The 24,261-nt window shown below is 44.3% G+C and overlaps 3 protein-coding genes across 3 annotated transcripts; 2 read left to right on the top strand and 1 right to left on the bottom strand.

The window, feature by feature from the left end:
- Positions 1-215: 215 nt before the first annotated feature.
- On the top strand, positions 216-10,011 carry dcaf11 (ddb1 and cul4 associated factor 11). Its single transcript, XM_079233896.1, has 15 exons — positions 216-265; positions 621-840; positions 1,196-1,323; positions 3,466-3,584; positions 3,698-3,762; positions 4,005-4,105; positions 4,485-4,631; positions 4,970-5,024; positions 5,403-5,471; positions 5,708-5,765; positions 6,777-6,962; positions 7,157-7,310; positions 7,689-7,841; positions 7,954-8,060; positions 8,701-10,011. Exons 2-15 carry the CDS (start codon positions 635-637, stop codon positions 8,776-8,778), a joined length of 1,626 nt encoding a protein of 541 aa, XP_079090022.1. The 5' UTR covers positions 216-265; positions 621-634; the 3' UTR covers positions 8,779-10,011.
- A 1,225-nt stretch (positions 10,012-11,236) lies between these two features.
- Positions 11,237-12,973, top strand: fitm1 (fat storage inducing transmembrane protein 1; the record flags this gene model as incomplete). Its single annotated transcript, XM_079234572.1, has 2 exons — positions 11,237-11,523; positions 12,298-12,973. The coding sequence occupies 2 exons, from the start codon at positions 11,237-11,239 to the stop codon at positions 12,971-12,973; spliced, it is 963 nt and encodes a 320-aa protein (XP_079090698.1).
- A 232-nt stretch (positions 12,974-13,205) lies between these two features.
- On the bottom strand, positions 13,206-17,557 carry psme1 (proteasome activator subunit 1). Its single transcript, XM_079234561.1, has 11 exons — positions 17,335-17,557; positions 17,059-17,091; positions 16,892-16,954; positions 16,672-16,773; positions 15,729-15,786; positions 15,438-15,535; positions 15,232-15,300; positions 15,079-15,146; positions 14,289-14,343; positions 14,016-14,102; positions 13,206-13,415 (listed from the first exon to the last, which is right to left on the bottom strand). The coding sequence occupies exons 1-11, from the start codon at positions 17,371-17,373 to the stop codon at positions 13,335-13,337; spliced, it is 753 nt and encodes a 250-aa protein (XP_079090687.1). The 5' UTR covers positions 17,374-17,557; the 3' UTR covers positions 13,206-13,334.
- Between the last annotated feature and the right edge of the window lie 6,704 nt (positions 17,558-24,261).

Raw genomic sequence — 24,261 nt, 5'->3', positions numbered from 1 at the left:
CAGCACGACGGATCACGTGACGGGGAGAGGGCAGGGGCACGCGCAGGGTTTTTTCACACTTTTGTAAACAACATGGCGATTCCCGACTGGCCCTGCTAGCCAACCGCTCAGACCTCACTGGGCTGTCAGACTTCAGCTGCGGCGCGTTGCAGACTTTGCGCGTCGGACCGTGTGCAGGTCACGCCTCCGGGGCCAAATATTTAAGTTTGCACCGAGACGACACAAAGGAGCTGGACCGACGAGCTGTCAGGAAGACAGTCAAACGGTAACGTTACCGTGGAGTCGTTAGCATTCTTAGCTAGCTCAACATAAATGACCCTCTTAAAGATGACGAGCTGACGTTCAGTAACTTTACACTTCAGCTACTTGCAGATCCAGTAGTTCGATCTTTGGAAGAAGTGGAAGTACGGTGGCTCGAGCCAATCGCTTTGAATTTATATATATATATATATTTAGCTAAGGTTAATGCAACCGTTATTACCCAACTTGTGTTTTCCCATTTCCGGTCTTGCTCACTGTCAATAGTCCTGCGCTCACCGCACTTGTGTTCGCCTGGCTCCCTTCCAGTGAAGACAGTAAATCTAAAACGGTCTCTTATTTCAAACTGTTGTCCCCGCTAGGCCCTCTTCAGTCTATGGGCTCTCAGTCCAGTTCTGGGATGTCTGGTGGAAGGGACTCTTCCAGTGGCAACCCAGCTGAGCAGCCCGACGCATCGGAACCAAACCAGAGCAGCAGCAGCAGCCGGGGCCGCAGGACGGCGGACAGGCAGCAAGGAGACAGACAGCCCGCATCAGAGGAGGACGTTGACTTAGCTGAAGTGCTGGCTTACCTACTGAGGAGGTGAACTGGGATGTTTGTCTTTTAAGATCCTGACAATGATCATAACACAGCAAAGCACTTTTGTACCTCACGCTCCTGGGTCCAGTTTGTATCCATGTGAATAATGTCAACAGTCTCGGACAGCAAAGATAAACATGTTTTAAAGCTACTTAAGAGGTGGTTGACAATTCCCCAGCCTTATTCAGTTTGAATGCCGTTAACTTTTTGAATAAATCCTTTTAATTAACTAAAGTTTAATTAAAGTATTAGTAAATCAAGGTTTCCCATTCTTCGCCAGAGAGGGATTGACTAATTTGATCGCGTATCACCATTTCTTATTCACTGGCTGTTGAACTAATGTGGTGTTTGTGTGCAGGGGCCAGGTCCGTCTGGTCCACGGGAGTGGCGCCACGGGGCTGCAGCTGGTCCAGTCGTACTCTGACTCTGATGAGGACAGCGACGGAGCCTGGGATGGTCGGCTGGGGGACCGCTACAATCCACCAGGTAACCTCCTCCTGTCCACAGGCATGAAGGTGGAAAGATAAAGTGTGTAAACGTACCGTTTCAGCAGCCATACCTACTACAAGGCTTATGATGGACTGATACAAAAACATTCACTTTGCTGTATTAAGTAACTGTTTAGAATTTGCGTGTTCGGCTGTTTGTATTTTGGTCAGGGTGAATCCATGAAAGTCATACGGGGTGTTCTACTAGTGCATGCAATGTCAAGCTGGGTGAAAAATAAATTAGGAACTTCATATTAATTTCCTGCATTCTGGTGAATTTTGCTGCACCAATTTATGGTGGAAATATATATATTCACACATATTTATGTAAATCAGGCTCCGGGTGACAATTCCAAAATATAACATCCTGTCAGATGCTCTTTTTTCTTTTGAGTGACACAGACTTCTCAGTCATGACAACAGAATTAAGTTGTTGATTCATGCAGTGAGGGTTAAAGCAGCAGACACATTATAATTGGGTTTCATATATCGGGCAATATAAACATTTTTAGTTTGTATATCATATGAGAAATTGTTAAAATGTGTCCTTTTTGGGCACTACAAGCACCCGTATAGTAAAATTACAAATAAACAGGCATCAAAATCCAAGTAGCAGGGTTTTAGTAAATGGTGGCCCACTTAGAACAATAGTTCCGCTCGCCGCCGCCACCAGTAATCCCACCAGAAACAGTTCAGAACAGACACAGGCCAAAGCTATTAGAAACTACTACACACTACTGACCAAGATAGTGTGCAGTACATACTGCACGCTGCGTTCATCAGTAGTGTGCAGTATGAAACAGTTGGGCCATACTTTAGCCTTCAAACAACTGTTAAAGCACTATTGCAAAATAATACAACTACTATTTATTAAACTTTGAATCTTCTTTTTGTGTGCTTTTAACCAGTGTTTGATGTGTAACAGGATTGCACAGAAGGCCCAGATATAAATGGCAGCGCAGCAGTCATAGGCCTAGTCAGTTCCAGGTTTTTAACAATACTTAATTAACCACTTTAATAAACAAAAGAGCAGAAAATCCAGTTCCTTCAGAGGGCTCTGTAACTAAACTAAAACTTACATTTTCGTAATCTAGCCGGCCTACTAGCAGACTTACCGGCACCACATTCTTCATTCTGGCGATCCGAGGGAGCGCCCACACTGCTCCACTCGCAACATGTCTCTCCTCGCACGTCTTCCCTGCTTGGTCTTTTGTTCCTCTCCTTGACGAGGAGATGAGGTCCAGGTGTGTCTCCTGCCACACCTGATCCCACTCTCCTGGAGAAGTGGGTGGAGCCTTCTGGCTGGAAGAAAGACACCAGCAACTACCCTTCACCCCTCAGCCCCTTACAGTTTGTTTTATAAGATACTGCTTGGTTTAGCTCCTCCAACCCTGAAACAATGTATTCTAACAGCTCACGATGAAACAAAACATCAACAAGGTTAGACTGTAAATATAAAACATTACTTGACAAAATGAGCTCAAACTGCTTTTTTATTTCCACAAAAAAAATCATGTTCAAGTATCTTCTCTGTCAGAGGCTCCTCCTCCCTCGTCTCCGCCTGCTTCTCAGTAGCCGGTCTGTGTGTGCGTGACTTGACTGGCGACCTCCAAAAAAGCAGGAAAGTTAGGTTTGGGAAAACATCTCCTCATGTGACAGACGAGCACGTTCTGCTTAATTGGCACCTTACATCAATGGGACGAGAAGCAACTCGCTATAAAAATAATCTGTGAATGTTTTAATATCCAGCTGACAGCCGGCGCTTATCCAAACCCCTGGTCATGTGTCAATGTCTCTCAATTAAAGATGCAAATCGTGGTAGAGTAATGCTATTTTCCAGTATTAACTACAAAATATATTTGTGTTGGAGAAGTTTAGTATAGAAATTAGTATAAAATAAAGACGTTAAGTAAGCATTACTTAACGTCAAATCATCTTTTAAAGTTTTTAAAGCTCAATTAAGAACACATACTTTGACTTTGCTAGTGGGTCGTGAGTCCCATGTTTCTGCAATTCTTTGTCAATTACCCCAAAATCTTTCCCTCAAATGGTCATTCAGGTTCAATTACAATGTGTCAGAAGGTTGATGTCATGTGGTAATTAATACCAAGACTGGTTTTGTTTTGTGTTTTCTTCCCAGTGGACACCCAACCCGACACACATGAAGTGGACCAAAGTGAGATCCGAACTCAGATCCTGCTGGCCACCGGCTCCTTGACCGCGAAGGGCCGCCACAGTTTCACCCACATGCTAACAGAGGTCTCAGAGAAGATACCAACTGCACATTTAGAGGACATTATTAGTCACGTGTTGGTGTCAGCTGGTTTAATTCCAAATAAATGTTGACCAGTTTGATGTTTTTTGCTTTTCAGAGGAGGCAAGGCAGATGTAGAGGCTCCAGTTTTTCTCATGGAGAGTGCAGTCGTATCCGCACACAGTAAGTGTTGTTTAAATTATGTCATATTTTGACACAGAGAAAGAATAAGAATGAGTGGGTTAAGAAAAGTGGCATATTAAATGAAAAAAACAACAGTCTCGATGAAGCATGGACTCTTGATGTATTGATATATTTGATTGTGATATATTTTTGGGTGAAAATGTACAATAAACTAGACGCCATGCTTCCAAAAGGACTCATCCTGTTGTCTGTCATGATATTGACCCTTTTTTCTCTCGCAGTTTTCTGCCAAACTATGTATCCCACAAGGATACGTACCAGCAGAAAGCCTTCTGTGGAGTGTACAGCGAGGATGGCGGCATGTTCCTCTCCGCCTGCCAAGGTAAATAACATGAGAACCCAGAGGAACTGAACCAGATCTGATAGTGATTCCTAGTGTTTGTTTAAAACTGTGTAAACTACCAAATCGGCAGGGCCATTCGTGGAGTGTTGCATACAGAATGTGGTCATTGACACACAAATATTACTGATTTATTTATTTTGTATTCCTTTTTTATAATCTTTTGATGCAACAACAACGATCAGGCATCAGATTTGTTTGAAAGTATTATTAGAAAATACCAAAACTTGTTGCACCTTGTCACATTTGTTCGTTCTGTTTTGTAAGCGAACGATACATGCGATGGACAACAGGTGCGTCATGTGAACAGCCACCCAGCGTCTGATTACAATACTTTTTGTTCTCCCGATGCTCGCTGCAGACCAGAACATCCGCTTGTACGACACCACCAGGGGGCGCTTTCACTTACGGCAGACGGTGAAGGCTCGCGATGTGGGCTGGAGCGTTCTGGACGTCTGCTTCACCCCCGACGGACAAAATGTGCTCTACTCCAGCTGGTCCGACTACAGTAAGGCCACCGACCTGAGAGACACAATGATGCTAGTTAGTGTTTTTTTTCTTTTTTCGGGAACTTTCCATGTTATCCGTATTCCGATTTTGACTGTTGCTGCAGTGGCATCAAGAGAAATCCGACTCTTGTCCCTGTAGCTTTACTTTAGCATTTGCATCACAGTTACAAGGTGAGCCGGGCTCCTTAAACGGTGTTCTACATGTAGAATGAACATCTGACCAAGGATCATTTTGAAAATTCCCGCCTGCAAATTGGATAATTGTCCTAAATACTAATGCGTAACTCCTTTATGCTGTTGTATTCACATGTTCTCTGTCTCTGCGTCTTCCCCGCAGTTCATTTGTGCAGTATAGACGGAGACAGTGAAACCCACACTGCCCTGGACCTCAGGTTAGTGTTTCCCTCATAGTAACTTATAACATTACAGAGCAGGTAATCTATCATTTCCTACCAGCCGGCCCTTCTCTCCCTTCATTACCATCTGGATGAATGATGCTGTCATCTCAACGTGTGTGTGTGTGTGTGTGTGTGTGTGTGTGTGTGTGTGTGTGTGTGTGTGTGTGTGTGTTTGCTAGAGAGATCATTATTTCAAATAAAGCACCACCATTCAACTCACAGCACCCCCAACAATAGCATTGTTTAAGAGGTGCCTTCATCAAGCTGTTTGGTGTGGCAAGGCATACAGTAGACGACGTAGTTGTGATTTAATAATGGTGCTACTGCTGAAGTGACAACCTGCTCATGTGTGTGTGCTGTTGTGCTTTGTAGTCCAGATGAGAGGAGGTTCTGTGTGTTCTCACTGGCTGCGTCCACAGATGGCAACGAGATCCTGGGAGGGTAAGTGCAATTTGCTTTTATGTTTCAAGGCGGTGATTGACAGCGTTGAAACCAGGTCTGAAATCTCTATCAGAAATGTTAATTTAGTCAGCCCCCCCCCCAGGTTGTGAATACTTGAATTATTTAGAGAAAAACACCTTTATTTAATATAAAGCACCACTCAGACCAGCGAGATCAGTCGCATTCAGCCGCTTTATTAGAGCGTGCTCACGCTCACTCTTTCTCTCTCCTTTCAGAGCGAATGACGGCTGCCTTTACGTTTTTGATCTCGAGCAGAATAAGCGAACGTTGAAGGTAAGTGTGTCTTCAGTACGTTTGCCGTTTGTGTTTTTAGCTCGTTCCAAGTCGCGGACACCTCGGCCTGTTTGTGCCTCATCCTGTGATCAAGGTGAGCCAGACCTGCAAGTGTGCCGGCTCACGTAAAGTTTCCCATTGCCCCGTATTGTAGCAGCAGAGTCCAGCTCCACCCTGCTGTTGGACGGGGGGGGGGTTGAACCCACAACCCCCCTCTGCGTAGAAGTCAGTAGCTGGCCTCGACCATCTGCTTCAGCACTGTATATGCTCTTTCTCTTATTACCTCTGCTTAATCTCTGAATTTGTAAATTTCACTCAATTTTCACCAAAAGGAAAAGTCTGGTGTTGGTCTATATTTCTCTTAGTGGTAACAAATCTTGTGAAAAGACTGAAACCAACAATAAACTGATCTTATCTACATGAATTGTCTGATATATGTCTTTCTCCTGTGCCATAGAGAACTTAACTAAAACAAAAACACCAATGAGCCACACCGGTAGACTTGGTGACATGCTCCTTTTATAACAATAGAAGCTGTAGTTTATCGGGATTCAATTCCACGTACACCTTGCTGCTGATCGCCACTAGATCACCAAATTAGTGGGTGAAAAAATATTCCTCAACAAATGCTCTATAAAAAAGGTTCTCTGAGCATCTTAGAGCAGCTGAATCAGTCCTGGGACACACAACTTGTTTGTCGCACTCCTCTGCTGCAGAGAGCTGCTGTAATAATTACATTTTTTTGAGTCTCACTTTCCTTCATTCTTTCCCTTTTTCCTATTTCCTCTTTGATTTAATTGCAGACATATTTGTCTGCAATTAAATCAAAAAGGAAATATACTGGATCAGTTCTGGAAACATTTGTGTCTGTCACGACTCTGACGTTCACACAGACAAAAGCCCTTTCACACGAGCATGTATGCTACACACCGTCTCTCACAGAGGAAATTGCACGCGCTCACACACGCCACACGAACGACTCTCTCTTCCTTTTGCGTCTCCGCTCGTCAGATTGATGCCCACGAGGACGACGTGAATGCGGTGGCGTTTGCCGACAGCTCGTCCCAGCTGCTCTTCTCTGGCAGCGACGACGCGCTGTGCAAGGTGTGGGACAGACGGACGCTGCGGGAGGACAGACCGCAGCCTGTCGGACAGCTGGCCGGCCACCGAGACGGCATCACCTTCATCCACAGCAAGGTGGGTGGGGCAGAGAGAGGAATGCTGCTGGTATTTTATCAATCTGTCAATGACAAGTTCCCCCAAACGTCTCATGGGAAGTGATTGGCTGGAAGTTGATTAATTGAATGCTAATATTAGCCCAGTGTAATGTGTCTTTAGTCTGCTGTACTAGTCTAACCCTGAGGTTATTTTTCTTGTCATGGCTGCTTCAGGGTGACGCACGCTATCTGATCAGCAACTCCAAGGACCAGTCCATCAAGCTCTGGGACATCAGGAAGTTCTCTCCCAAAGAGGGATTGGCAGCTTCCCGCCTGGCTGTCACCCAACAAAACTGGGATTATCGCTGGCAGCAGGTTCCCCAGAGAGGTGAAAGATTGGGAGGAGGAGGCGGAGGAGAGAGGGAGCCACTGGTGGGGAGGAGTAGGAAAGTTAGAGGACAAGGGGAGGAGAGGTCTCGTGTGGGAAGAAAAGAGAAGGGTATAAGATTAAATGACGGTGTGAAGAAGGGAGAGAGGTGAAACGTGGGTGTGTATATGTGGTGAAGGAAAGGGGACACGAGAGCATTCAAACCACACATAGAGAAATGACTGATTACCATTACAAGTCAAAGAGGAGGGAAGGCGTAGAGGACAGGTGACGGGTAGCAGCGCGCTTTAGTAAACTGCACCAAACTAATGTGAGGCAAATTATGACTTCTGAAAGGGATTCTGGGGGATTTCTGAACCTGTTGCGTGTCCCTTTCAGCCCTGAAGAGACACAAGCTGACAGGCGACACCTCGGTGATGACCTACCGCGGCCACGGCGTTCTGCACACCCTCATCCGCAGCCGCTTCTCTCCAGAGTTCACCACTGGACAGAGGTTCATCTACTCCGGCTGCTCCACCGGCAAAATCATCAGTGAGTCTCACCGCGTGTCTGCGGCGTAGATGGGACTGATTCAAGGGCCAAGGTAGACAGTACGTGATTACAAGTCGCTAAATATTTTTGCATTGTTTGTGTGTCCGTCTAGTTTATGACGTCCTGACGGGCGCCGTGGTCTCCAGACTGTCGGGCCATGACGCGTGTGTGAGGGACGTCAGCTGGCACCCGTACGAGGACAACATCATCAGCAGCTCTGTGAGTGCCGCTCATGCAAACCGTTCAACTGGAGTCGATGTGTAAAAGCGTGTGATCGTAAATATTACATGTAAATGTACAAAAAAAGAAAAGTAAAAAGGTTCAAATGGGATTAAACCAGACAGTGTTTTCTCCAGCAGTGGAGTACCACGGAATTCACTTAAAATGTCTTGTCAATCACTTACATTACATTTTATTTAGCTGACGCTTTTATCCAAAGCGACTTACAATAAGTGTATTTAACCATGAGTACAAACTCAGAAAAAACTTACAGAAACACATGAGCATGAATATTACACATAGCTGGGGAAAAACTAACAATAAAGCTGGAATTATAAAGCTTCCTAATGTCGTCGTCGTCTACAGCGGCGGGAAATAAGTTGTTGTCGAAACTGCAAAGTTGGCAGTGTACTGAGATGCTCTCGTGACATCGCCTCCGGGACTATTTTTAGTAAATTCACATTCAGCAAAGTTCATCCACTGCTTAAGAAATATGAGAACGATTTTTCAGTCGGAAGGTTTACGAGGTTCAACCCTGTTTTAGTAATACAGAAGAAATGTCTATTTTAAGTAAATGTGGGAGAATAAAATGAAACATCCAGGCTCTGATCGCTCTGCCCCTCTTCCTGTTCCTCCACAGTGGGACGGAGCGGTGCGGATGTGGGAGCACAGACAGACCCATCCGCTAGAGGAGGAGAGAGAGCGGGACAGAAACTGACAACGGGAGAAAGAGAGCTGTGGACAGCCAGAGACGAGGAGAGACAAAGGAAAAGGTGTCGGAGGAAGTGACATCGCCACAGAAGGACGTCTAACGCTCTGAAGGACTGGGAGAGACTTCAATATTTTTTTTATTCAATGCTGGATATTAATGATTGCAGTTATAGCGTGGTTGTGAAGTGTTCATTTGGAAAGGCATTATAGCCTTACGTTGTCAAGAGCAGATATGGGCACGGTGGGACGTTCTGTTTTTTTGCCTCACTGTTTCGCAAAAGAAAAGTCAGCGACAGGCCAAAGCTTTTGAATTTGGCCTGAAACATTTCATGAAAATGTGCTGAAGCTGGAAACGCTCGGCACTGCACTTTCTTAATGATCTCTTAAAATTTCATGATAAGTTAGTTTTCTGAAAGTCAATGTTGGATATTGCAGCGAGCGACTGGCGATGATAATTCTGTATAAATGTATAGTATTTTAATGGTATGTGCATTCAGGGAGTGTATTGAGATAGTTGTCAGTGTGTGGATTGGGACTCTTGACCTTGCTGGTGTGAACATCCTGAGCTGGGGCCGTCGGGTTCAAGGTCCACATTTAAAGACTGATTATTTTCTAACAATCCAGTACATTATATACCAGTTGCCCGAGTCGCGACTCATGTCGCTGTCCGGAGTTTACCGTCGGTCCACGTCTTGGTCAGCTGTTCACGGGGAAACGTCCCGCGTTGGAAACGTACAGCGTACCGAGATGACCAAGACACCCGAACAAACTCGGCTTACTGAGCATCTTCGTTTTGCCGCCGAGCTCACGATGATTTTATGTTTTAACGTCTTTTGGTCACCTCAAGTCTGCTGTCTTAGTCTGAGGTCTTCTTATGGATGCTGGGTCAGCACCCGGCTCTGTAAACACAAGCCTGAAGGAAGGAAAAAAAGAAAAGAGTGATTGGTTGGCCACCACTACAAACTTGCAACCATCTTAAAAGATTTGGATGTGTGTGATAACATGTTGAGGCCGATACTCGGTGAAGGGACTGTGGATCAAAACGTACACACTGATCTGTTTATGCAATTTTCAGGTGTTTATATCAAAGCCCATGTTTCACTTTTAGACCGTTGTTTTACAGTAACAATAAAAACCTTTCAATGTGTCGCCACAACCCAAAGGCTCTACGCTGAGTTTGTGCTGCTGAACTAAATGGAGATAAGTGTTCATTTGCGCTAATGTGTAATTCCGTCACACTGAACAAACATCACATTCATTTTCTTTTGCCAGCAGCACTGAACGGACAACTGACAATTAATAGCTGCAGGAACCAAAGCAGAGGCTTCAAGGTCGTTGTAGCGACAGCAGTGCAGTTAAGTGGTCTAAAATTAGACGGATTCCTTTGGCGTGCATGGTTTCATTTACACTTACTGTTCCTGCTTAATACAACACTTAACGCACCGACACCGTGGGGGTTATAATGTATCATCTCAGCTGCAGTTTCACTGAAAGGAAAAGGTCTTATGATCAATTATCAGGAAGAGGAGGACACATGTGCTGAGATCAGCATTTGAATAGCTGAAAAGCCAAATGGAAGAAAGTAACAGAAGATGTCAGAGCTCCTCCCACTTAAATGCAATCATGTTGTGTGTGTTTTGCATCAACTGCATCACTTAATAAAATAAATAACGTTTCACATATGGACTCCAGCAGCACTTCCATGGTATGGATATGGAGTCTATGTATAGTAGTGGGACTGGATGTGTGTTTTATTGAGCATAAAGCCCACAGAAAGACTAAATTAACTCAATTTTGGCTCTGGAAGTTAAAGAGGTTTTAGAGGCGCTGGCTTTGGGGCCTGGAAATATAGAGGACAGAGTGTTGTGAGAAATGCAGCTGTTCGTGGCGCCAAATGCAGACTGCCAACAGTTTATAACTTAAATTAGTTTTGGCTCCAACAGCTGATTCTAAGAACGGAGAGGCTCAAGGAGAACCAAAGAAGGAGCCAAACGAGCCATTTTATGTCAGAATGATTCCTTACGCAATGTCATAAATGCAAAATTGTATTGCAACACGACACAGTCTGAGTCTTGTGAAGCAGTTGTTTCAAGCCGTCGTAGAAAATCTGTGTTTTAATTTGAAATGTACGCATGCACCAGCTTTATGGATCAAATTCCCAAAGCATTGGATCATTGTTTTGAGAATAACTGGAAGCAGCCACCATGCCCACCCCTCTGAGTCTGGGTCTGTGTTGGGGGAGGGCTTCTGGGGGTAAAGGGGAGAGAGGGCTTGTATTTTTATAAACCATGTGTCCTCCTGCACGCCTGACAGTGATAAAGTGGAAAGCCTCACAGAGGAGAGCCGGAATGCCTTTCAGAGACAAAAGAAAGTGAGGAAGACTCCAACCGCACGGCTCTAATTGGGGAAAAAGAAGAGGAGAACGCCCAAAACTACAAAAGGTGTCACAGACAAAGCCGATGAACATGGATGCCCAGACAGAAAAATCCTCAAATGGCTTCCCGCCAGAGATCAACTTGGAGACGTTACACAAGATGGCTTCAGAGGTGCTTCTGCTGGGGAAGTTCCTCCTCAGGCTGCTGGGTGCTGCTCTGGTGTTTGTAACGAACGCTCTGGCCCGGGTTTTGGGAAGCAGCCCGCTCAGACGGCACTTCCACCTCATGCTGTCTGCTCTGGTTGTGTTCGGTCCTCTGCTGAGTCTCTGGGTGTCAGAGTACAGCATCTTCGCTAACAGCAACCACTACCTGTACAGGTACTGCCTGGTTGTCTTCTACTTTTAAGTGTAATATGTACTGTATGTGGTATACTTATAACTGCTGTGGCTATTGTTAGACATGACTAAAGTGGCCGTATTATTTTCAGTTGTGACTGCATCCTCCAATTTCAATTTTAGAGTTCAACATTTGAACTGCACTTTCACACCAAATATAGTGAAATAGGTCAAGTCCATAATATGGCTCATGGCGGAAAATGGTCTCTGCTATAGGACATAACATAAATCAAGTCATTGCCTACTTTTGTAGAATATATGCATGTAGAAATAATGCATTAATGCTGCAGACAGTAAGAGCACACTTGAAGCTTCATTTTAATGTGCATGATCTGCCAACCATATAATTAAAGCAAGATTGTGTAACTTTTTGAAATAATATTAAACACATTATCTGTCTTGAAACAGACAGTTGAAATCATGAGTAATAAAATCCAGTATTATTTGATCTGGTGTGACCCGTAGCTTCACAGCTAACGTTACAGTTGTTATTACAGCTTTATACGTGAACTGATGCTTTTTTTGTGAGGTTTACTTAGTGCACTTTGGTCTTGTACGACTCATGATGTGTGAGGCCATCAGCGACGCCATCAGTCATCCTTTGGCAGAACGAGTTTGAGTGGATTCCAAGAGACGAACCTACCCGACTCGTTTTTACCCTCAACTGGAACAGAGCCATTGCTTTTTTTAAATGATTGTGTTATGATGATATGTACCGTGACCTTTCATGCAACACTGATTTCTGCTCTCCTGCAGGAAGTTCTTGAAGTCCGCTTGGGGTTGGACCTGCGTCTTCACGAGTTCCTTCACCATTCTCCTCTCCATCTCGGCCCGCCACTCCCCTCCCCTCCTCCTCCGCCACCTCTCTCGGATGGGGGTTGTTGGGCTGCTCTGGTGGAGCTGTCGGCATCTCCTGACCTTTCTGGAGGATGCCGCAGGAACCTGTTATGAACCTATGACCCCCGACCAGGGTGGTCACGGCACCACCACCCCCTCCATTCAGCCGCTGCTGCTGCTGCATGAGGACCGGACCAAGGCCTCCTGCCTCAACGCCAACATGGTGTGGAGGGGTTACGAAGTGTCCCAGGACGTCCTCATCCTCTGCCTGTGTTGCCTGCTGCTTGTGGAGGAAATGTCCGTCTTTGGTCTTCACCTGGTTCAAAGCAAGGCTCTGCAGAGGTCCCCCGGTGGCCCTTTACGGTTCATCTTCCTCCTGTGTGTAGTTCTACTCGCCGTTTGGATGTTCCTGCTGATGTGTTTGCTTGCACACTTCCCCAAGTTCCCCTCCCAGCATATGGGAGGAGCTCTGGGCTACCTGGTGTGGAGAGGCCTCTATCGAGGGTGGTACAGGCTCCAACCGAGCTGGGCCTGTCCTGGTTTGCCGGAGGAAGGACGGTTTACCACGACGGACACCGACAAACAGCCTCAGTAGTGTGAAACCCTCAGTGGATTATGTTTTGGGGATGCGGTTGTGACCTTGAAAGCTAAAGTTATGGAGTCAAAACGGCTTCTGATTAGGGGTGGTGAAGAGTATATCTCCTGTAAAAAAAACCTTGACAACGCTACATACCTCTGGAATCATATGAATACATTCATTGGCGGTCAGTATTTGTTGGAATTTAAATTCCCATTGGGACAACAACAAAAAAAAGCAGTCAGAAGTGTCGGAGTTATGTTGCTTTATTGTGTAATTTCCACCAAAATGAATCCACACATGTCAGAGCGGGTGTTTTGTTACTAGAGTGTCATACTACGATCGCTGCAACCTGTGAGGCTGCGAGTACGCTGGAGTCTCAGTAGATGAGAGCCTTGCCTTCGCCTCTGGGCTTCTTGATCTTCTCATAGTTCTTGGTAATGACGTCGAACAGCACAGACTGCAGAGAGAGGGAGAGCGAGAGAGAGAAAGAGAGAGAGAGGCATCAGAGGAAATGTAGAGCAAGAAAGATTTAAGGAAGATCGACAGCATGTCAGAGAGACATAAAGGTCAGAGGCAGTAATAAGAGAGAGAGAGAGAGAGAGAGAGAGAGAGAGAGACGTTATTGTGTGGAACAGCTCCTTTCATCATCACCTGTACTGCCTTGTTTATTAACAGCATCAAACACAGGAAGACAATAGCCAGAGGAACGAGACAACAGTGATTAATGGAGAGGAGATGGCACGCTAATCAATTTAACACAAGCACAGCAATTAGTTTAATTACCCTCCTATTAAGAAGGAATGGATTCCATTTCGGCACCGTCCCCGCTGCCGGGACACGACCGGAATATTTTAGAGATGTGTGGATAGTTGAATTTAAAGTACAGTGCATGATTGCGACAGATGGCAAATTAGGTTTGATACATCCAGGTGACGTGTACGCAGACTGCAGAGCACTCAGATTGTCATTATGCGTTGACAGTTTTTACACGATCTGATTTTTAACCACTTTCCCGATATTTCTACACAAACATGTGAAATCCAAAAAGGTGTCTTACGTATGTGTTGCAGATGTCCAAGATCACAAGGCGCAGCTCGCAGTACTGATACTGGTCCAGCTCATGAACCAGCTGCCTGTAGTCTCCCTGCAGCAGGAAGCACACGGAGCACACAGTTCACATGCAGAATACTACCGTACGTACGCGGCACATCCACCGTGTACCCAATTCACGCAGAGCAGGACACCGCCATGATGACTCATGATGACTCATTGCTTTACACACAAACAGAGCATACGGGGTAATGACCATTTAACAGCACGAGATACTGACCACGTAGGGTAGTTTGGAGGCTTTGGCCACAGCGTCACCTCTCTCACTGTAATATCTGCCACACAGAAGGGAGGAAAAGTCATTTATAAACAGTCGTGACAGGATGTATTCCAGTCTGATCCTCTTTAATCAGTGAGTGTCCAATTTTGATTAAAGCCAGATTGCGACTATTGCTGAACAGCGGACAATGCGAGGGCTGAATGCTGAGAAGTAGTTTGGCTTTTTGCTAAAATGCAAAGTTATTGAATTATAATGAAGTCGGTAAACTAACTGAGTAATGTTTGTTACACAGTAATATTTTCCTGAAGTTTGCTAACATGAACTAACATTAGCCACCAGAAGCTATAGCGGGTTTACTGAATTGAGCCACAGAGAGCTTAAGTAACATGGTCTGGCTTTAAAATGAAGGGGTTCTTGCCAGAACACTGACGCATAAACTCATCACACAGAGTTTCCTGAAAGGAGATGTAAAGTTTTAAAATAAGGTCCTCTAGCCCTTAGAATAAAAAGGTGTGTTTGGTTATTATGACTACTTGTATCTTTTCAGAACTGTATGTGTGAGTAGAGTCCATGATTGGAAAACAACTGTCTGACACTTGTGTTTCGTTGCTCGGATCTGGCCTCAACAACTAACACACATTTTCTGAATATCTAAATTACCAGCCAACTGACAACAGCTGTGTGGACGTGTTGACGTGAGATGCAACGCACGCATCACATTAGTGCGACCGCATAATCATGTTTAGCTTTCAAATAAAAATTAAATCTATCACGAGTTGTGGGCTCTTACTTTGAAATCTGGGTCTGGAACCCCTCGATCTTGGTGCGTGTGTTGGTCAGCAGCTCGAACACTTTCTCCTGTAGGACAAACAAAAGATATTAAAAGTGGATCCACGTCACACAAGACTCGAACAACACATTGATTCCACTGCCGGCTACCGACCTGGATCGCCACTCCAAAGTTGTTGCCATCTTCAATTTTAGGGATTTGGAGTTGCACCCACATTGACACCTGCCGAGGAAATCTGAATGTATTAATATCTAGTGCGATATGCGAGTTTGTCATAGTGTTCACAGTTATTCCTGGAATTAAAGCCCCATTTGAAAACATCACAACTGTGTTACAGAGCAGCTAACAGACGGACTGACCATGTTGAGCTTCTCCTTCAGCGTCTGGATCTGAGGCTTCACCTCCTGCAGGAGACTCTCCACACGCTCGTTGGTGCAGATGGGACCACAAGGAGGCCCTGGTGGACCAACAAATATATATATATATAAAAAAAAACATGAATAAAACATCCGTAAACAGACAGAAAAATGCGATTAAAGAAGAAGAAGAATACAAAAACAGGGATATTCTGGTTTAAAAGCAACGGTGTTGTAGAGAGCTTGACGACCACTGCAGCGTGTTCATTTATCACTCGTCATCATCGTCCCCACCTGAATCGTTATCCTCTTTATCGTCGTCCTTGTCTTTCTTTCCCTCCTTCGCCTCCTTCTGCAACATGAGAGCAGAAGGCAGCAGGTCAGAGAGTTTTCACTGCCTATTAATCTCTCAGACAGCTCTCCCACATGCTTTTTCTTCTTTCTGTGGCTAAATGAAGATGTCAAATGCTGTATTTCTTCTTTGTATAATAAATGTAACCTAGTTCCAGCAGTTCCTGCTCCTTGCACTCTGACGGCCTCAAGTTTGTTCCTCATAGCTGCTGTATCGTCTTTATATATAATATTCTTTCAACCACCTTTTTCATCCACATAAAACTGCTAAAATATATAGATCATTATATAGTACACATTCAGGATACTGCAAAGGGTGAAATGTCTGATGCTTGAGTGACTTTTCTGCTTTCATCTTCGGTGTTGTGCACCTTTGGGACACTTCCATCCCTTAAAAATGTTGTTCTTTTCAGTACTAGTCTAAAAATATATATTATCTGAATATGATTTAAAGCCAAATAAAAAACACATAAGTCAGGTTAAATTTCGTTATTTTTACTCACCCAACATAGCAGACCCACTCGCTGCCAATTTACAAAGCAGTCCTTGGAAATTACACAGCGGTTGGTAGCCGTGGTAACAGATTACTCAGTTTTTAGTGTTGTGCAGTGATATTATGTGAAGCGCTTTACATAAACCCTTGACTGAGGATCCCGGCTGAGAGGCTTTATGCAGAAATGTACCTCCGACTCCTTATTGTGAAGCCAATGCCATCTCTATAACAGCATTGGTGTTCTCAACCTCTTAAACACTCTGAACTGTTTTGTGTTTATCACTTAACAAATTGCTGTATTTGGACTTCTTCCATGCAGCGTGCTCCCTCCATTAAAGCTGGATTTGAGTTGTGTTGTTCCGGGCAGTACAGACCTAGAGAGGTGGGACATACCTCCTCTTTCTTCCTGCGCTTGGCCTCCTCTTTGGCCAGGTCAGGCATGGGGATGTCCAGCGGTGCCTTCAGGGACGCCAGGTCATCGCAGCTGAAAGATGTCTGTGGGAGAAACAGAAAGATAAACATGTCATGTTGCGTCTGCCACTTTGTAAAACACTTGTATTGTGGAGAAAAACAACAGGAGGTGTTAGTATGGATACTAGTCTCAGATCGATACCTTCAGCAGCAACTGCAGCTCTTCAATCTTCTGAGGGAAGAATTTGGATACCAAGTCGTCCGCCTGTTGAGTTAAATCAATAATAATAACAACAATGACGATGTTAATGTGAGGAAGATAAATGCATGGCACGGTGGGGAGAGATTTGTGAACTTTGGATAAATTACCTCCTTGGTGAGCTTTTGGCAGAAGTCATCCACCTGCAATGATGAGATTACATGATTTAATGTTAGTTCCTCTGCGTTTCCTCTGGTGTTTAGGGGAACAGCTGCTCGCGCATCTTAACGACCTGCTTACTGCGCTCACCTGCTCGCATCGAGTCCTCTACTTATCAAAACAGACTCGTGTCTGACTCGTCTCACCTGTCGGCGTCACCGACACGCCACGCGACAGTTTGAAGGGAAAGTGGCTTTGTTTCCGACATTGTAAACGCTCGCGCTCACCTGTTTCTTCGAGTCCAGACGGATTTCCAGAGAGGCCATGTCGTCTCTGTGGATGGGAAGCTACTCGCTTAAGTTTGTTGAAGCGTTTAAACTTCGGCTTCACCGAGATAAAGAATAACAAACTCTATATTTGCGTAATTCAATGCCGGGAACGAGACACGGTGACGATACTCGCAGTTACTCAGCGTAAAAAACGAAAATGAAAGTATTGTTAGGACGGTTCCGTACTTTCCCCCACTTCAATATCGAATGGTCCCGTTGCATTGTGGGACTTGTAGTTTTTCTTAAGGAAGCTTTGTCATTTCCTATAATAAATAAGCGAAGTGAAGAAGTGAAATTAAAATCGTCTCTTTTTTTAAATGAATAACAACACATTGAGTTCATATTTATTATGTTATTATAACTATATATATAACTATGTATTATATATATGATATATTGTATATATTTGTATATAGTTCAACTGCAATACATTATGGAAAATGTTTAATGAATAATGAATGCATGCTGACACGTTTTCGTTAGTGTAGTGTGCACAAACACCTGTTTTCCATCATCATATTAAAGCCTTTTTCCACGCGCTATCACTTACTCTGCAATGGTTTTCATTACCATTTTTTTAAACTTTTTTTCTTTGTTTCTGTTCTGACTGTGTCCACTGGGTGATGCTCCTGTTCCAAGTGGAGTAAATCACAGTGCTCTGTGGCGAACTACAGAAAAGAAAAAAGAGATCATGATTAACAGCATCAGAGTAAATCTGTGAGGTCACGTCAAAAATCTAAATCCTATGCTGATATAAAAGGGTATATGAACCATTAGCCTCAATGACAAAAAGATTCTCCTGTAAAATATATTGAAAAATCTTCAACTGTAAATTGATAGCATTATTCGTATTAAAAGTATTAAATATGGAGGGAATTCAGAAAGATGTACAATATAGACACATATCCATGGTCTTTGCAATCAAACAATCCCAATAGCAGGAGAGCACCACTTTATCTCGGTATTGATCAGTTTGAACCTGAGGCCAAAGTGTGTCTGCTAATGCGATCAGTCATTCATCTGCTGTTGTGCATCTGCTCTTTCATCAGGGAGCTGTGTGGACAGAGCCGGGGGGTGACCCAGTCAGGTTAAAGCCGAAAACAAATACAGGATCCTGAGTGGGCAGAAAGTACGTCATGAGCCTCCCATTGTAAACACAAACAGTACCAAAGTCATCTACATGCCATCGTTATGCCCACATACTCTGTGTTATACCAGATCCAGGTAAACCCCTCATGTCTAATCACATCAGGAGATGAAAAGGCCCCACAGAGATTGAGTCACTCAGACGATACTTGATTCTGATAAATAAATATATCTATATACATAGAGACCTCTGCGTACATCTTTGCAATATCTGGCTGAACATCTGTGTGCGTACCACACAGCGAGACACTAATAATACATCACTCATCAGGCGTATTGGAGTTGGATCCAAAGAGCAAAGGGTGAACTTGTTTGCAGTGCCCGCGCCATTACTTATTGATTCCTTGATTTGATTGAGTAAGCGATTCAAACTTAGCGCAGTGTGTTATTCTGCATTCAGGGAGGCTGTTGAGAAATACTGAGGACAAAGGTTGTGTATCTGTGCAAAAGTCGGCAGGGAGAGATGGGAGGAGGAAGACGGGCATCCCACAGCTACAATATCACTAGCGTTGTGACTCAATTGCTCTCTTGAACTGGAATGTAAACTATGTAAACTAGTGCTAAATTTATGCATGTATGTCAAGTTTCTATGCTGCAATTTCATCTTTCTGAAACACAGCAAAAAAAAAATCATTAATATTCCTCATTAATCTAGATATGGTTGCAGGACTCAGTCTAGCTTGTAAACCAAATAAACAGCTTGCATTGCACATCGCTCTGATTAAGAAAATATTCGTGCCTCATTTGGGGGGAAAAGTGTATTCAAGGACACAGTCCCAGTCGGCATTTGATCTATGGTCTTAAAGCTACAGTTTATGCCCAGTTTATATTGCAAATTAGTCAAAAAGAGAAATCTAAATCATTGTCTGTTCACTGGGACTTGAACATTAGTTGCAGCTGCTTGATTAATCAGTAGATCATTGACTGGGAAATATCGATAATGAGTTCAGTCATCCACTTTTGTAAGCTTAACACCCGATATAACTTTGAGACTGATGAAAATATAATTGACATATTATCCAGTTTATATCATATTATGTATTTATTCAGTCACATTGCATGAAGTTCTTTCTTCTTCTCTGTGTGTGTGTGTGTGTGTGTGTGTGTGTGTGTGTGTGTGTGTGTGTGTGTGTGTGTGTGTGTGTGTGTCGTTTTGATTGTTCTAGACTCTGTAATTGTGGCAGTTGGCCTTTTCAACAAGGGTGAAATATCTTAATAGGATGAGACTTAACCTCAAATAGCCACAGAAGTGTGATCAGCAAAGGTGACTTTTACCGGACAAATACAATTTCTAAAGGCCAAAGTCCCACCTGTGTACACTCAAATCAAATAAGGGTCTCATTAATGCCACACGGCCAAAAGATTAAAGCCTGTCACGGCTTTTTTAATGGCTTCTTGTAGTTTTTTGCTAGTTGCTGCATTTTTGAATGTTCCCTTTCATAACCACGGACTGCAGTTGCGGCTGTTTAGCACGTAGGCATTCATTCATTGTGAATGAGTGTGTGTGTGTGTGTGTGTGTGTGTGTGTGTGTTCTCCATGTGCTTTGGGAGTCTCTGTGGTTTGGCTGCTGACTCTGCAGGCCCTATCAGAGAACATGAGACAAGAGGGCTAAAGTTTCTCTCTTCATCTGGTATCTACAGTATTTTTCCTCCCCTCTTCATCCCGGCCCCCAGTGGCCAGAGAGAAACATTAACAGGAAGCTCACCATTTGAAAACCAGACGCCCTGTACTAGTAATGTAAAGAGTAATCCCCCTGCTGGCTCATGGCTGGAGGTCAGAACTGTTTCACTCAGACAGCCGGCTTATCCATGTTGTAAAAGTGATAATTAGGATGAACTAAACCCTCAATGGGCTTCTTTACAGCTTTTACAGAGCAAATGAGAACAGCTTGAAATGTGAGCTCCAGTATAACATTATGTAACACGATGTCCAAAATTGCAAAGTGCAAATATTCTTATGGTGTGAAGGACGGCAAGAATTCCAGCTCGGTTTTGCGTCTCTTTTCAGCTGGATTCTTTACAAACGCCTTTTTGTTATTAGAGCTGAAGTGATTATTTGATTCATTTTCAAACAGTGAAGTAAACAAGCAACTTAAGCTCTGGGATATTGTGAGGGCCTTATTTTTCAGTAATGGATTAATCATTAATCAGTCAAAAAAAAAACTAATCTGTAGATTAATAGATAATGGAGATATAAATAGGCCCACTATAAAAAATGTCTTGGAACAACTGAAATATACACTGAAAATCTGAATCAGAACACCTTATTTAGTAATCCCTGGGGAGAAATGTGTCTTTTACCGTAACCTGATGGTAAATATGTTATATTATAAGCAGGTTAAGAAGCGATGTAAAAAAAAAACATACAAAGCACACACTTTGCATGTTTTTTGTGCGAAAAGACTGCAGGGGTGGGTGCCACAAACGTCTTGTTTAGGGAGTCACCAAAATCCTAAACCCGACCCTGACTTGGCCCCTCTACTGCAGGTCTAGACCAAACACAAACAAAGCATGAAAAAAACAGAACAACATGAACTTATAACTTGTTTTGCCCTACGCAACCAAACGGGCTGGTAACACATGCTCCAGTATCGTGTCCATGGGTTTGCGTCGCGTGCGTAAGTGTACGCGAAAACATCTATTTCCGTCCCGTGTCTCGTATTTCCGGGATGTTCCCTCTCTGCGCTTGTTCTTTTTGCGGCGGTGTGTGTGTGTGTCCGCTCTGGAGACGCGTGTCAGTGGTTTGGAGGAGGCACAATATGGACACAACTTCTGAGGAAGTAAACTAACCTACATTGTAAAACTTTAACGCGTCCGCTTCCTCAGAGTTGAGCATAGCGCGTAATTCTGCTCCACACCGGTGAGGCGTTCGCGGACACTCCGGGAAGTTCTCTGTACACGGTGTTTCTGCAGTAGTACGCTGGTTGCATCAAAGTCTGTCCGTGTGAATGTCCACGTTGAACAAAGTGCAAGGTCCCCTCAGAGCTCAGATATGAGCTGCGAGCGGCTGTAGCCATCACTGCTCCTCACTTTCCCTCTGCAGACGACTTAAATGTGCCTTTTTTGCTCTTTCTTATTTTTTTATATAAGCTAGTTTTATTTTGACACCGAACATGTCGTGCCTGTTGCTGGGAGTGATACGAAGGTGAGTAATTGTGACTTTTTTGGTTGTTGGTGGGTTTAAAAATCGTGTTTTTAAGCTTTGTGAACAATATATTTTATTGTACTTAAGCTAAAGTATCGTTATTCAGAATGCACAGAATGACTAGATTTACAAAAAAAATACAATCTAAATCTGCTATTAAAATTCACTTTTATTTCAGTTTTCCAACACTAAATTACCTCTCTTTTTTTTAACACGACAATGAATCAGAATACACTATCTATAGACACTTTCCCAACAAGACGAGACTTCTCTCTGCTGCCGACAACTTGTCCGACTTGATCTCAAGAGCTGAGCTCACGGCGGATGAAACTGAGCAAAGACTTTAATCTTAATTCAACATAAGGCTACTCCACAGTTGTATCTGCTTTTGAAGAAGGGGGAGGCTGTTTTTATGCATTCCCTCTTCATCCCACCCTCCCTTCCCCTGCAGGCGTTGTGATGACACCCTATCACACAGGGACTCTGCAGTCAATGTGAGCTCTTCATGGCATCGTGTGTGTGTGTGTGGGTGGGTGTGGGTGTGTGTGTGTGTGGTTGCTACTATTTTTTGTCATTAAGGATGCACGCGAGCGACAGACTGACCCCGTGTTATTAGGGCATGTCAACAGTTAAGGTCGACACTCCTCTGTTTGCCTGAGTGTCCTGCAGTGTGTTCCGTGTGTTTGTCGCCGTGTATACTCGCTGTCCCATGTGTGATGTGTTGAGCACGTGCGCATGCTTTAAGTGGTGGCCCTCGGATCTCTTGCAGATCTTTTGTCGACCAGGATCAGCGGAGAGGGGGGTGTAGGCGTGTTGAGGAGTGGCCTGTTGATGTGGAGGTGTGTTTGGAGGAACAGTTGCCCAGCTGGCAGCTAGAGACAGCCAAGGGGACCAGATACCAGATCTATAAGTACTCTGACTATTGACATTCTTGTTTCTCCCTCTGGACGACGTCCCTTATTCCAAAATGTGCACCCCGTAGAAATGGGGGTGATGCTGCAGAGTAGTCCCATCCCAAATGTTTCCTTCCTTAAAAGCTCATGTCTGGATAAATCAGTGTTACATTTCTAAAAGAACGTAGACACGCATGTTCTCATCGGGTATGGAGGAATGGAGAGGCAGAGACCAAAGCATGAGGAGGATGAATGGTTTGGTTTAGGGGACGAACCGAGAGCAGAAGCCCTCGGAGTCTGAACATGCATCTCAACAATGCTGCTCATCCCGCCCCACTGCTTTAACCGTTATCTCTTGTTTCTATCTGAGCTTCAGAAAGCATGTGACTAATCAACGAGAATTGATTTAAAGTTCAGCCCAATTCCTTCATTACGTTTCCTAATCACATGGAGGTTAATGTGTTTATATTTCAGCTCCACCCAAATGGTTACAGTAATTAGTGGCACCACGGAGTGCTTTATTGGAGGCGCAGCTAATTGATTTGGGGAGAAGAGAAGTCCCGTGGCGCTGCTTTAAGGAGACGTGAATCTTAAACTCAGCCGAGGATGCTGACATGATACAGATACGCTAAGGTTCTTTCAGAGCACCTTCAGCGAAACCTTCTTCTATCCAGATCCTCTGAAACCGCCAGTTTTCGTGTGTGTTTGTGTGTCTGTGTGTTGACGTCTTCAAATTCAAGATGGCTATTCCAATAAAAGAGAAGATGCATTCCTGCCAATCTGTGTCTCGCTGCATGTCGAGCCTGCGGTTTCAGCACAAACAGTCTGTTCATGATTAATTGCTCCCACATCAATGGTTAAACATGATCCAGGCCACTGGTTAAGGAGTTTGAACCCTTGTGGTTGCATTAGACCGCTCTCCGCTCTTTGCCCTGTCGAGCTGCGTGTTATTGCCTCTCTGCGCTCCTGCTGCCCCGTGACCTTTGTACCCTCCAACCAGATTTACTTGCACGTCTGCATGCACAAGTTGACGCGTGTCTGTGTCCGCGCGTGCTGCACGTACAATGGTGCTCTCGGTGCAGCCAATTGGGAGCCGCGTGCCTGCACTTGACGCCATTGTCTTTGAAACAACAGAGCAGAAGAGTGTGATCTGGATTCCCAGTCAAGTAAGCCATTGATGTGGGCCAGGTCATGGCTGGAAATGGTTCCCCAGCACTTGGGCTGGAATGGTTATTTGGTGGGGCTTCTCATTTGAGGACAGGGGGGGTTTAAGAATTAAGAAAGAGGTCGTCTGGGGGTCAGCCACATTGTCCACAGATGGACAAAGGAATAAATGATGTGTGTGTATGCGCTTTGTTTTCTAATATGGACAGACGCGTGCGCATTCACACACACACGTGTTTGTGTTTTTAACAGCTTGCATATCCACTGCCCTCTCAGTGACCAGTGTTTGTGAATATCATGCTTATCTCCAACAATAGGCCGGCCCCCCAGCATACCTCCCTTTATGTGGAGAAGTCTGTGTGAGGCTCTCAGGTTGTACTAATAACTGCATCAAAGGCATCTTGCTGTCGCATGAAAAGAACACAACTCCAATTTGGGACCTCATTTAAACTGGTGTTCTAAGTGATTGTGCCACCTCAGGCTTTTCCAACATGAGGTCTGAAAGTACAAAAACATCCAACAGCCGTGAATAAAGAC

This window comes from Taurulus bubalis, assembly GCF_910589615.1.
Source record: "Taurulus bubalis genome assembly, chromosome: 18".
NCBI classification, from domain to species: Eukaryota; Metazoa; Chordata; class Actinopteri; order Perciformes; family Cottidae; genus Taurulus; species Taurulus bubalis.
The sequence above is the reverse complement of the archived record's forward strand: the minus strand, read 5'-3'. Positions and strand labels throughout refer to the sequence as shown.

Bases quoted from the DNA above. Each gene is read 5' to 3' on its own strand.
- dcaf11 (XM_079233896.1), top strand. From the start codon at position 635: ATGGGCTCTCAGTCCAGTTCTGGGATGTCTGGTGGAAGGGACTCTTCC. The intron at 3,763-4,004 runs GTAAGTGTTGTT...TTTCTCTCGCAG, and splicing joins TGCAGTCGTATCCGCACACA to TTTTCTGCCAAACTATGTAT. The intron at 4,106-4,484 runs GTAAATAACATG...TGCTCGCTGCAG, and splicing joins GTTCCTCTCCGCCTGCCAAG to ACCAGAACATCCGCTTGTAC.
- psme1 (XM_079234561.1), bottom strand. From the start codon at position 17,373: ATGGCCTCTCTGGAAATCCGTCTGGACTCGAAGAAACAG. The intron at 15,536-15,728 runs GTGGGGACGATG...TTGGTCCACCAG, and splicing joins TAAAGAGGATAACGATTCAG to GGCCTCCTTGTGGTCCCATC. The intron at 15,147-15,231 runs GTCGGTAGCCGG...TTTGTCCTACAG, and splicing joins ACTTTGGAGTGGCGATCCAG to GAGAAAGTGTTCGAGCTGCT.